This window comes from Urtica dioica, chromosome 9 (assembly GCF_054948205.1).
Source record: "Urtica dioica subsp. dioica isolate 48M chromosome 9, U.dioica_male_clone48M_v1_H2, whole genome shotgun sequence".
Taxonomy (NCBI): Eukaryota; Viridiplantae; Streptophyta; class Magnoliopsida; order Rosales; family Urticaceae; genus Urtica; species Urtica dioica.
Window position 1 is genome coordinate 21234423 of NC_142764.1, and position 13394 is coordinate 21247816.

Sequence of the window (13394 nt, forward strand, 5' to 3'; positions counted from 1 at the left end):
ATTCAGGCGGCGGTGGAAATATTGAGCAAAAAGCTTCTTATGGATTTAAACTTCTTCTTCTTCTTCTTCTTTTTTTTTTTTTTTTTTTTTTTTTTGGAAATGGTAAGGATATTTGTTGTTTGAGTATGTGACTGATATTATAGAAATATTGAAATGTTGCTACCTTAATTTAGCTATTTTCTTCAACCACAACAACAACAAAAACTTTAGACTATTTTCTTAAATAAATTGATAATTAAGCTAAATGTTTTTAAAGAAATAGATTATTTGGGCTATATACTTACCTAGCCCATTCATTAATGGTACAAAATAACAATAAAATTTAAATAGGTAAAATTTCAACCCAAAATATTCGATACGATTTCTAATTAATATTTAATAACTGGTATATTGCAATTCCGTTTAGCCTATAAGGTGTGAGACAGAGCGGCATGAAGATCACAATATGTATGGCCAATTGTGACACATTCTTCAACCATTTTGACTATACAACTGATAAAGCCAATAAAAGCTCTTATTGTTACACATGAATAGAAAATCAGTATATTGATGTTTAAAAAAAAAAAAAACAGTATATTATTGCCAGAAATTTATGTAAAATGACGTATATTCGATGAATTACAACAACTCAATAGTCACAAAATAAGTAACTTTGTTATGAAGTACCAGTTTGCCGCCAAAATTAGTAATAAGCATCCCTAACCATATGGAGAAAGTTCATACAATAAGAAGAGAAAGAAAGTCTAAAAAAAAAAAAAAAATCGATTATAAGAAAACTAATATTCAATTATAGGGTACTCTACTTGGGCCACGATGGTTCTGACGAGATCATCATCGACGCTTGGTGGTGCTGCATCGACGTTGATCGCAATCGATCGCGACAAGACGACCGGCCAAGCCCTAGTGAAATGGGCCGTCGATAATTTATTGCGCGGAAACAAAAAATCACAATGTGTCATTATTCACGTCAACGATCACGGCTCAAATTCACATTCTCATTCTCATTCCCGTAGGTATCTTTGTTATTGTTCAAATTAGTTAAGACAGATAACAATTTAGATTGTGAATTTCTCGTATTACAAGATGCAAATATTATTTTTATTTTTTTTTAGATTTTATTTAATTGTGCAGAAACTCAATTGTCGTCGCCGGCATCGATCGAGGAAGAAATGCAACAGATTTTTCTCCCTTGTCTCGGATATTGTGCACGAAAAGGGGTAATAATTACATATAAATTTGACCATATTAGGGTAATTTATTACTTATTGCTTTTTGAATTTTTTTTAATTAATCAGGTAACGGTAAAGGAGTTGATAATCCATGACATTGATGTTCCAAGTACAATTATTGATTATATTCTTAAGAATGAGATGAACAATGTGGTTGTTGGTGCTTCCCATCGTAATGCTTTTATAAGGTCTCTTTCTCTCTCTCCCTCTTTAATATCATTGTAAAGAAATATACAAAATATATAATAATGAAAAAAAAAAAAAAAAAAATTCATTTTTGAATACAGAAAATTCAAAGAGGCAGACTTGCCAACCCAGCTACTAAAATCTGCGCCAAATTTCTGCTCGGTTTACGTGATATCGAAGGGCAAACCTCAGACAGTCAAAGCCGCTACTCGCAGGCATGAATATCTTAATTTTAATCCAATTTTTAGAAAATTTCGTATCGATGTGATAATCTATTTTCTGTTGATTTGATTTTCTATTCGACTCCCTCTATTTTATCGAGTATTTTCTCATCATTATTTACGGATTCTTTTTGTAAATATGATATTAAAAGTATGAAATTTAAGTATATATAGTATATACACATTTCTCACAATTCTTAAAATCATGACTATATTTCGAAAATGAATGCTTATATTGGCTAGTCATATCATATTATTGCAGGCTTGATCATCACAACACATCAAAACAACAAAACAGCAAAACCAGTGGAAGCTCATGGACAAATAGCATCTCGGGGACGAGCGTTTTGGATAGTCGAACATCCCACGCCACTGACGACAGCGACAACTTCTCGTTGATCTCAAGTTTCCAATCAGCTTCTTCCAACAGCGTTTTGGACTCATTCTCTTCTTTGGGTGTTTCCGATTACCCTTTTCTCATGCAATCTCCCGTAAGTTCATGTTTCGTCTTTTAAAGAAAATGTGAACAAGGACGGAAGCGGAACCATGAATTCGGATCGAGTATAGCCAACAATAAATAATAGAAGATAGCATATAATAATTTATGAATTAAATTTCATTTTATTTTTTGAAAAAAAATACTCCATGTAGTAGCGGTAGAAACTGAATATGTTACACACCGAGAAATAAATATATGTTTAATTTTCTAATTTTTTCTAGATCATAAATTGTTTTCAAAGCTCTAAAATTTGAGTGATATGGTAATTAAATTTCTTTGACTACAAATTACAAGATAATTTGCATGAATGAAACAAATAAGTAGAATGCAAAGTATTTTTATTGCTTCACAACTAAATTATGATTATGTGTTGTTTATCCATTTTACCAAATTATTTTGATCTGTCCGATATTTTTTTTGCTTTTAGTAATGAGATTTAAATTAGCACAATGCACATATTTTTTCCACACTTAAAATACAAGCATGGTTTTTAATTATTGGAGGTAGAATAATTAAAAGGGTATGTTATGGAGTTTTCCTTGCACTCTTCAAATGGAATTAATAATTATTAATTATTATTTTGTTAGGATGAGCTGGAGGCTGAGATGAGTGAACTAAAACTTCAACTTAACCACACTATGGATATATACAACTCCATTTGTGATAAAGCCGAAGCAGCTAAAGAGAAGGTAATTATTTTTTACTCCTATCTATATTTGATCCGTGAGTTAGATCTCTAGTAGAATAGATGTTAGTCTTTACTATGAAATTGAAATGCTAGTACATCCATGTCTTCAAATCCATCCTTCTTTTTTCTTTTCTTTTTTACTGTTCAAATCCACCCTTCTAAATTTATAGAAAATTGATCATTTTTATATACATGTCTCTACGTTATATTATAGATTAGACGAAAAAATCGAAAATAGCATCTCATTGGAATCCCAAGGACTTGGTTTGGGTGACTTTTACATCTTTCATTTGAGATCTTTTCTCGTGTGTAGGCGTGAGTTCAATCTCCAAAAAAACGAATTTTTCTTCATTATTAAAAAAAGTTTAAAAGATTTTTTTTCTTCGTAATTTGTGTTTACATGTTCAATATAATCAATTGTACGCTATATGTACCGTAATTTGTGTTTACATGTTCAATATAATCAATTGTACGCTATATGTACCGTATGAATGTAAGAATGAAAAAATAGTTAGAAGAAAAAGAAAAATATTAAGTTGGATAATGTCCTAAAAAAAATACAGACGAATGAGCTGTATTTGGGGCCGGGGATGGAGGAAGCAGAGGAAGAGGCGGCGGAGATTGAGAGAAACAAAATGAGAGTGGCTTCGGAAGCGGCCCACATTGCCGAACGGGTGGCCGAGATCGAGACACAAAAGAGGAAGCTGAACGAGGTCGAGTATAGGAAGTACAACATTCAAGAGATCGAGTCCGCGACCGATCACTTCAACAAGAATCGAAAGATCGGCGAGGGTGGTTACGGGCCTGTCTTTAGAGGGGTCCTCGATGGCACCCCCGTCGCCATCAAGATTTTGAGGCCCGATATTTCGCAAGGGTTTCTCCAGTTCCAAAAAGAGGTAATATTTTTTTGAAACCTTAAGGCTTGCAAAGTTTAATTAAAATGGCCAAGGCATTATTATTAAACAATGAGAAACATTGAGTTTGCTGTGAGATTTCTCTTATATTTTATACTAGATTTTTATGTCACATTATAAAATTTGTTCATGATAAGATAGATAATTTAAAAAAAAAAAAAAAAAAAAAAAAAAAAAAAAAAAAGGACATGTAGGTCCATGTTTCTTTAAACTTATACCCATGGCTAAAAAAGAGGAATTCCCGCCAACTTGTTTGGTCTTACGGATGAGCGAAAAACCTATTTAGTTTAGTTATGGCGAAACGTCAGGAATCCAACGAAAAACCCAACAGTTTTATGACAAATTTCGTTTTCTTTTGTACATGGAATTTTTAATAGAAAATCGAAGAAATATCATGCAAAATTAAAAAAATCAGCGTTTCAAAATTTGCATCTATATCCATAATTGGAATTTTAATCCTTAATTTGAACGTATAGAAAAACAATTAAATTCTTTTCTGATAATTAATAACAATTAAATCGAAAAGCTTATTTTGTTTATTTATGGAAAAATCGACGAGATTCCAACGAAAAAACCAACAATTCTCTGATAAATTTCATTTTTCTTTTGCACATAGACTTTTAATAGGAAACTGATGAAATTTCATGCGAAAAATAAAAAAAAAATAAAATTCGACATCATGTAATTGGACACCGTAGTTATCTAGCAAATTTCAAACTTGATTTTAAGGAACTAGCAAACGATTCGTTTATTTTAGTAAATTAGTCATTTTCCAAAATTAACGTATGAAAATGATAAAGACAATAGTGTAAACTGTTATCTGATTAAATGAGGTCACGTCACTAAATGCTGACTAGATTGCAAATTCAACGTTTCAGTTGGCTTAGTCTGTGAAATTATTCGTGCATGCATTTTTCCATCACCCGCCACTATTTCGGAAAAAAAAAAAAAAAAAAAAAAAAAAAAAAAAAAAAGCGGAATTTTAACCGTAAATTTGAACAGGTGGACGTGTTGGGCAGTCTGAGGCACCCGCACATGGTGCTGTTAGTGGGGGCGTGCCCGGAGGGCGGGTGCCTCGTATACGAGTACATGGACAACGGGAGCCTCGAGGACCGGCTTTTCCGCAAAGGCAACACGCCTCCGATCCCGTGGCGAGCCAGGTTCCGAATCGCGGCCGAGATCGCGACCGCGCTGCTCTTCCTGCACCAGCGCGAGCCCGAGCCGCTGGTGCACCGCGACCTCAAGCCGGCCAACATCCTCCTGGACCGCAACTTCCTGAGCAAGATCGGGGACGTGGGCCTGGCCCGCCTCGTCCCGGCCAACGCCCCCGACTCGGCCGGAGCCACGCAGTACCACCAGACCGAGGCCGCGGGGACGTTCTGCTACATCGACCCCGAGTACCAGCAGACGGGCCTGCTCGGGGTCAAGTCCGACGTGTATTCGCTCGGGGTCGTCTTGCTTCAGATCCTCACCTCGAGGCCGCCCATTGGCCTCTCCTTCCATGTCGAGGAGGCTCTTGAGGAGGGTCTGCTCGGGGCTGTTCTCGATCCGCTTGTTCTCGACTGGCCCGTCGAGCCGGCTCTCGCGCTCGCCAAGCTTGGTCTGCGCTGCTGCGAGATGAGGAGGAAGGACCGTCCCGATCTCGCTTCCGTTGTGTTGCCGGAGCTTAACCGGCTCAGGGATTTGGCGATGCAGAGCTGATTATATCCTCGACCTCGAGAAAAAAAAGAAAAAAAGAAAAAAAGAAAAAAAAAAAAACAGTCACAGTCATTGTGTTCAAGTAATTTGTAAACGGTACAGGGATGTTGTTGTATCAGATGCCACTCGGAAATTCATAAGAACTGAAAAAGAAAATTTCCAGTATATTGACATTGATCCCGAGTGAAGTAATACTCGACTATACAAACTATCTGGCTCATATACAAAAGGGTTATTTATTAACTCTACATGAAAAAAATTTGAAGCCTTTTGATCGGCCCTATTTATTTAAAAAAAAAAAGTATAATATACAGACTGAGGGAAAGAAATGCTCAATCGGGACTCATTCAATCCCACTTAAATTATGCCGGCAATGGAAAATCCGGGGGGAAACTATGGAAAGGATAAGGAATTTCTTCAGAGTAACATTGACTCTGGGTTCTCAATGTAGCCTTTGAATGCTTTGAGCCATTGTGCGCCAACAGCTCCTGAAACACAGCAATTGAACATCATTAGAAAGCAATAGCATCAACACTTTCAGCCTCAGAGAAAGGCAATAAACCGTCTAACAAAGCCAATCGTACGACAGAGTATTGACAGACTTACCATCAATGACACGATGATCACAGCTTAGAGTTGCAGACATGAAGGAAGCAAATTTGAATTGCTCGGGGGAAGAACCAGGCACAGCCCTCTTCTCCGCTACACAAGAAAAAATATATATATATATATATATTTAAAGTCAAGACAAAGATGTAACAATTTGGTCCCGAAAACTTTTAAAACAGAAGAACTCAAAAATGGCATTTCTTTTACCGGATCCGATGGCGAGAATGCCCGATTGAGGAGGGTTGATGATGGCACAAAACTGCTTGATGCCAAAAGGGCCTCCCAGATTCGAGACTGTGAACGTGCCTCCCTGGAAAAAGAAAAAGAAAAAGGAAAAAAAAAAACAAACAAACAATTACACAGCATTACAAATCATTATAAAAAAAGTGCTCATTCGATAGCAGATATGATTGCATTTCAAGCATTATTCTTTACCTCGTAATCCTCGGGTTTTAAGCTGCCTTCTTTTGCCTTTTGAGCCAACTGCTTGACTTCATCGGCAATCTTGGATAGACCTTTCTTGTCCGCGTCCTACAATTTTTTTTCTCGTTGGTTTAAATTAAGACTAACGTATGGGGCTAAAGCTTATAATATGACCGCCACCCTCGTAAACAAAAGACAACAAACCTTAACGACAGGAACAAAGAGTCCATTTTCTGTCTGCACAGCCACATTGATATTCACGCTATGGTACCTATAAAAAAAGACAAAGAAGGTTATCGAAACACAATTCAGAACCTCCATTGACAGCTTTCACATGATACCCAACTTACTGTCGGATATAATCGTCGGTCCACGAGCTGTTGCACTGAGGAACTTTCTTGAGGGCCAATGCTGCAGCCTGTAGTAATAGTTTCATGACCTTAAGATTGCGGTAGAAATAAACAAAGATATCTGATACGAAAGAAAATTCAAGCAGTTCATAATTTTTTTTAGGGAGGACAGTCCCTTAAAATGACTATTACAATGATATTACAAAATAATGATACATTAAATGGTTGCTCATCAGGTACTAGATGAGGAAATCTCATACCTTGATTACAAGGTCATTAACAGATATCCGCTTCCCACCCGAAGATTCTTGCAATGCATTAAGGTGTCCTCGTAGTCTTCACGCAGCAAATATCTTTCTAAGAACAGGACGATAAAGTGAAAGGGTACATGTTTAAAAAAATTAAAAGCAGTACTTACTCCATAAGTTTGTCAACGCATGTGTCCACCGACAAATAATAATGAGGAATTGTTTGCTTCGAGTGTAATAAGCGTGAAGCTGTGATCTGTTTAAAGTGTACAAGCAAAATTCATGGAGTTTATTAACATTATATACATACGTAAATGTGACAGCACACATAGCGGATACAAGCAAAGGTAACATGTCATGAGGGCATCTAGATTAAGTAGAAATCATTATATAAAATAAATCAATGTTATTCCTGAACGCAGGAAGAAAACTCTAAAGGGAATGACTATGAGACGCCAGTGGACATGATCGTGTGACTCTTACTATATCTATATTGACTGATTCGTGAATCACAAATCAGGTGCGAAATTCCAAAAAAAAAAAAAATTAGAGAGAAAAAAAAAACACCATGCAAAAAGCCTAGGTTAACACTCATGGAGATGTATGATGATTAACCTTTCTTATCTGAGAAACAGGGATATCAGTGTAATCTAACGATGCAGGCTGTGAATTCTTTGATGCTGCTGAAGAAGCCTCCTTGCCACGGGAAGCTATCAAAAGCATGTCAGACATTAATGTAGTCACTAATCAGGAAACAAATAAAAATAAAAAAGGAACGATCATTTATTTTAAAAGGAAAATAAAAATCCAAGGCTACAGAAATACCCAAGTACACTTCTACATCAGCCTTCACAATGCTTCCATCAGGACCCGTTCCTTTGATACTTGACAGTTGAACCTAAATAAAATAAAATAAAATAAACGAGGCATCAGCGACATACGGCTTCTAAACTCTACAGATCTTTTTTACTCTCCGTATTTCTTGAGACATACTTTTTTTTCTTCGGCCAACTTTCGTGCAACAGGACTTGCGAAAATGCGATCATCAGAATCAGGTGTAGAAGGTGCACTTGGCTTTGACGCCTTTGGCTCGGGAGAAGGAACTGGTTCTTTAGCAGCCGCTTCCTGGGGCGGAGTTGATACAGCTGGCTCTTTACCAGAATCTGACCCTGATGGTGTGTAATCCTTAAATTTTCCTATATCCTCTTCTTCTTCCACGGTTACGCATATCACCTACATGCAAGCATGGATGTCAAGTTGAGTCCAAAGTGAAAGGGTCCTGAATAAGTTTCCTATATAAATTTTTTTATGTATCTTATTATTGTTACTATTGTTTTGCTTATTCACCAATTCGAAAGGGCCTGGGATAATTTAGAGCACAAATAAATACTCATCAAACCTGCGTAAAATTCAAGAGATAGGCCAGTCTATGTCTTTAGGCTACTATACTTCGGAAAGAACTAAAGTAATTAGCTCACTCAATCCTCTCATAAACCATGAGACCCCGCCCGAATGACTAATTTTAAGCTAAAACGTAATTAAATAAATAAAATTACTAATTTACCCCTCGTAAACCAATTAGGAGTCGAACGCAATTCTTCTCAAAACTGAACATGAGCATACCTCTCCAACTTTGATCTCCTTGGCACCATCTCCGTGCACAATCTTGGCAAGATAACCTTCCTCCATGCTTTCCATCTCAACGGTAGCTTTATCCTAGAAAAAAAAAAAAAAAAAAAAAAAAAATGATACGTGTAATGTAATAAATATGTCAGGCTTCTATGCAATCAATATATCAAGAAAAAGTAACCATTTGCAGGGTGTAAATTAATCAGAAAACTTACAGTTTCAACTTCGCAAAGAACTTCACCAGGAGTCAGCTTATCACCCTCCTTTTTCAACCACCTTGCAACATTTCCCTTCATACAATGAAAGGTGTTTTAAGCAAGGGAAAAAAAACATAGAAAATACATAATACCAAGCAATGGACTCGTAGGTACCTCTGTCATTGTAGGTGAAAGAGATGGCATTCCGATCTCTTGGTGAGGAGGGAGGCCTGAATTTATTGTAGATAATCCTTTCTTAGAGAATTATTGATAATAATAATATATAGATTTTTAAGACACGAGATAGCGATGGTGAGGTAGAAACAAATTACAAAATCATGTTATAACGCATGTTGCATACAACCTCTCTGACATGATATCAATTGATTTGGAATTTTATTAACGAAGGAGTAACAGAGCAGAAAAAGGTGAAATTGCAAGATTATAGAACAAGAAAAAGAAATATACATGTACCAGTATCTGATGAAAGGCCTCTTGTTAATAGACCCAGTGAACTGATATAGCAAAATAAAAATAAAAATAATTAAAATAAAAAAAATCAGGCCAACAACTCAAGACGGGTAGATAAAACAACATCATCATAAAAATACTTCGTAAGATTACCATGAAAGTGCAGCTGGATTTCCAACTATCACTCTAGTTGTTGAGATACTCCGTTTAGGTGTACCAAACAAGGACTTCTACATGAAAAATGAGATACGAACATGACAACCTTTTCTAGTTCATTCAGTAATATTATACTCTCAACAACTTGTAAGATATCGTAAGAATCACTAAGCAGTGGAAGTGTGGAACAGAAAGATTCCGATAAAAGTGAAGAAATAGCTCTATTATTGTCATATCAGCTGAACTAACCGTACGATCCAAACACTTGGTAACTCCCTTGGTTTCTGAAGAGAGAAAGCTCCTTGAGATCCCTGATACATTAAAATACAGAATTAATTATACACATAATGTTCAAATCCAGTAAAGTCAAAACTACTTGTAGCATAAATTAACATAAACAATAGTGAGAAAACAGAGAAAGCAAAGGGAGGCACTTTTTACCTGCAAATGGTTGACCATTTGAAGAAAACCAACGAACCAGAAGAGCATTATCGTATCGCATCAAGTTCGAAGCATTTCTCAACTGTAAACAAAAAAAAAAAAAATTATTTTCTCGAATCAGTGCTGGTATTAATATATGCTGATGGAAATTTGCACACCTTTCTGGAGTGATTGATAATACGCGATGCGTAAGCCATTCTTGGTATTGCTGCAACCATCAAGATAAATGGGAGAGAATATGAGTGAATAAAATGAAGACTAAAAATAAATAAATCATCAGGGTTCAGTGATAAAAAAAATTAAAAAAAAAATAAAACGAAATCACAGATTGAACTTTTTTTACTTAAATTATATAAATCAGTACACTAATGATAGTTTTCAACTCATAACTCCAAATATGCTCCTTTACAACGTACATCACACACCCAAACCATCTTCATCATTAGAAAGTTAGAACACTGACGCCATTGAACAAACTTTTGAATAGAACACATAGCGCATAAGCCTCGTGCCAATGGAAACAACAAAAATCATAGAATGATGAATCTAAACATGAAAGATCAAACTTAAAACAAAAATCCATGCATACGTACATCTAAATCGCACGCACACACACACATATATAAATAAACATATCAAACCATTTTCTGATCAATGAGCCAATCGGTATAAAATTATAAATAAAAACTAATAATCTACAATCGCTGCAGCTCAATTTGGAAAATTCAAAACGATTTAGCAATAACCTAATCGCCTACAAAGTCAAATTCAAAACCACAAATAAAAAATATGAAGAAAAAGTCGAGACGCCTTACTGAATTACTAGGCCACTGCTTCACGGCTTAATGCGGGCGTGCGCCGCCGATACAGCGCGGAGTCAAAGTCGCAAATTCCGTCGGCGAACTCGACGGTCGATGGCGGCGAGTCACCTCCGATCGCTAATCAGAAAAAAAAAAAAAAAAAAAAAAAAGTTTAAAGAAGAAATTGTAGAGAACGAGAATGGTGGTTGGAGAGTAATATTATTAAGAACAAGTTTTTTGGTTTCTAAATACTTCTAAATAATAAATTTATGGGTAAATGACACCGATGTCCTGGACTTTTACGCATGTAACAATATGCCCCTGACTGAATTTTGTTGGCATAGTTTACCCTAAACTAATAACGGCTTAGAGCGTCTTTATGGTTTATAGCTTAACAATTGTGAGGACTTGTGAGCAATTAGCAAAAGTTGTAAGCTAGTTACTTACCATTATTTTGCACTTTACCTATTAGCTTAATTAAGCTACTTTGCTTAACTAAGCTACAAGCTTAGCAAATTAAATGGATCAATTTTTTTTATTTAATAAGTGAGAATTGAATAGAAAATAATAATAAAATATTAATTATTGACATGTGGGATAAAATTAAGCTATGAGAGTGATTTAACTTATCAATAGAGAACAAATTTGCTTAAATTAGTTGTAGCTTAAATTGCTTATGTGGCAAGTTAAGCAAATATGGTATTTGCTTACCATTAGAGATGCTCTCAACTCTAATTCTTCTGTTTATTTTCTCTCAAAACCGTTAAATATTTAACAAAAATTAATCAAATCAATTTTTATATGTGTTTTATCTCTCTCTCTCTCTCTCTCTCTCTCTCTCTCTCTCTCTCTCTCTCTCTCCAACCTCATAACAAAATCGATTCAAAAATCAATTCAAAAGTACTCATATCTTTTTACTAAAATAAAAAATAAAAATAAACCCAAACACCAACGGGTCACGGCGGAGCTGGGTTTGACGTGCGACGGAGAAAGTCGCAAATCGTGAGATGGATCATGACAACTCCGTTTTGACAGAGGAAGAGAGTCAAGGGGCAGATTTCAATGTGCGTAGGATTATTGGGAATCAGTGAGGCGTAGGACTTTAGAGACGGTCGTTGTGCGGCGAAGCGCATAGAACTTTCCCCTCTCTCTCTCTATTGTTTTCTTTCTTTCTCGTAATGAATTCAATCCATAAAAATAACTAATGGAATAAAAAACAAGAATGGATAGTATTTCTCTAAAATATAATTATTTGATTTTAATTTGTTTGGCCATGGCGATGCTCATTGCAGCCGAGTGTAAGGTCTACTACTCATTATGTAATTAATAAACTAAGATGTGTGTGTGTGTGTGTGAGAGAGAGAGAGAGAGAGAGGAGAGAGAGAGTAGAGAGGGAGATAGAGAGAGAGTAAATAAATAAATAAAACCATTATATAGAATATATGATTTTACAATTTTATCTTTAATTTCTGTTAAATATTTGACGGTTTTGAGAAAAAATTAACACACACGGATTAGAATTGTAAACGGTCATTAGTTCAGAATAAACGTTTGTCAATAAAATTTAGTCATGGGGCATATTATTGCACGCGTAAAATTATATGGGACATCTGTGTCATTTATCCACAATTGAGATAATTGAATTTAGTTCTAATTTTTATTATTACTGGTGAGGAAAGGTTCCTGTTATTTTCTTTATTAAATACATAGTGATTAAAAAGTCATAAATGTGTTTTTTTCTTGTCTTTTTTTTTTAATAAATGTTTTTTGTTTGTCTTTTTGAACCCTTTTTGAATGCCTCTAAAAAAGTACTAGCTAGTCATTTAGAGGACACGCTATAAAAGGAATGGAAAATGACCAATAGAATAAATACTATGAGTTTAAGAATGTTTTCAGAAATCTCACATACATTTAATTTACTATTTATTACTAATATACACCTAAAAATTTTCCACAGCAAAAAAAAAACTATAAAATAAACATAAATTGGCACACAGTTATAAATTACAAATTATATATACAGTATGAAGAAACTATAAACTTATTTGCAATAAAAAAAAAAAACAAAGAAAAAATGTCAATTGTTCAAAGAAGGAAATTATTAGAAATAGTTAATTGTCAGAGAATATAACTATAAACCAAGGTTCGACATCCCGTGGGTTCCGGTCGGGATCCACTGAACCGGAGGGGACCGGGACGGGAGTGGCAAAAACCGTTCCCGTGAACCAAACCCGGTCGAATTCCGGTCGAACCGGACCGGATCCCCCCAGACCGGGTCCCGTTTTTTGTATAAATAATTTGTTCTTCATTTCGCGAAACCCTACTCTCCCGATGAACCAATTTGCGCATCCCGTCCCAACCGGATCCCATCGCCTCTCTTCGCCGTTTGCTGATTTTCCGGCCATATCCCGCGAATTCTTCCATCTCTGGTCTGCGTCCCGCCGGATCCCGCCCATCTGAAGCCAATTTTGTCCAAATCCCGGGAACCCGAGAGGTATCATCCGAGTTCTTCATTTTTTAGGATTTTTTTCAATTTTTTCTTATGAATTGATGATTATTGTGATGATATTGTTGAATTTTAATTAATTTCGAGATTAGTTGATTATTGTCATGATGAAGTTGAATTAAAATGTTG

At 35.6% G+C, this 13394-nt stretch overlaps 2 protein-coding genes across 5 annotated transcripts; one reads left to right on the plus strand and one right to left on the minus strand.

Annotated features, from left to right (window-relative positions):
• Positions 1-813: 813 nt before the first annotated feature.
• On the plus strand, positions 814-5467 carry LOC149385731 (U-box domain-containing protein 51-like). Its single transcript, XM_089626398.1, has 8 exons — positions 814-1009; positions 1132-1217; positions 1296-1417; positions 1517-1630; positions 1899-2127; positions 2723-2824; positions 3387-3719; positions 4740-5467. Exons 1-8 carry the CDS (start codon positions 814-816, stop codon positions 5436-5438), a joined length of 1881 nt encoding a protein of 626 aa, XP_089482524.1. The 3' UTR covers positions 5439-5467.
• A 108-nt stretch (positions 5468-5575) lies between these two features.
• On the minus strand, positions 5576-10983 carry LOC149385732 (dihydrolipoyllysine-residue acetyltransferase component 3 of pyruvate dehydrogenase complex, mitochondrial-like). 4 transcript variants are annotated; one of them, XM_089625357.1, is made up of 20 exons: positions 10775-10983; positions 10118-10167; positions 9960-10041; positions 9768-9829; positions 9516-9589; positions 9366-9406; positions 9066-9121; positions 8910-8984; positions 8689-8781; positions 8059-8298; positions 7891-7963; positions 7681-7775; positions 7236-7321; positions 7078-7153; positions 6818-6885; positions 6672-6738; positions 6480-6575; positions 6252-6354; positions 6042-6137; positions 5576-5923 (listed from the first exon to the last, which is right to left on the minus strand). In XM_089625357.1, the coding sequence occupies exons 2-20, from the start codon at positions 10154-10156 to the stop codon at positions 5853-5855; spliced, it is 1593 nt and encodes a 530-aa protein (XP_089481483.1). In that variant the 5' UTR covers positions 10157-10167; positions 10775-10983; the 3' UTR covers positions 5576-5852. The 4 variants fall into 4 exon arrangements, with proteins under 4 accessions (XP_089481483.1, XP_089481480.1, XP_089481482.1 ...); XM_089625354.1 differs by having other exon boundaries at positions 9360-9406; XM_089625356.1 differs by having other exon boundaries at positions 9516-9592.
• Between the last annotated feature and the right edge of the window lie 2411 nt (positions 10984-13394).

Coding starts and splice junctions, on each gene's coding strand:
- LOC149385731 (XM_089626398.1), top strand. CDS start 814: ATGGTTCTGACGAGATCATCATCGACGCTTGGTGGTGCTGCATCGACG. Junction 2,128..2,722: donor CTTTTCTCATGCAATCTCCC/GTAAGTTCATGT, acceptor TTATTTTGTTAG/GATGAGCTGGAGGCTGAGAT. Junction 3,720..4,739: donor TTCTCCAGTTCCAAAAAGAG/GTAATATTTTTT, acceptor AAATTTGAACAG/GTGGACGTGTTGGGCAGTCT.
- LOC149385732 (XM_089625353.1), bottom strand. CDS start 10,156: ATGGCTTACGCATCGCGTATTATCAATCACTCCAGAAAG. Junction 9,407..9,515: donor AATCCAGCTGCACTTTCATG/GTAATCTTACGA, acceptor TTGCTATATCAG/TTCACTGGGTCTATTAACAA. Junction 9,122..9,359: donor TTCATCAGATACTGGTACAT/GTATATTTCTTT, acceptor CAATAAATTCAG/GCCTCCCTCCTCACCAAGAG.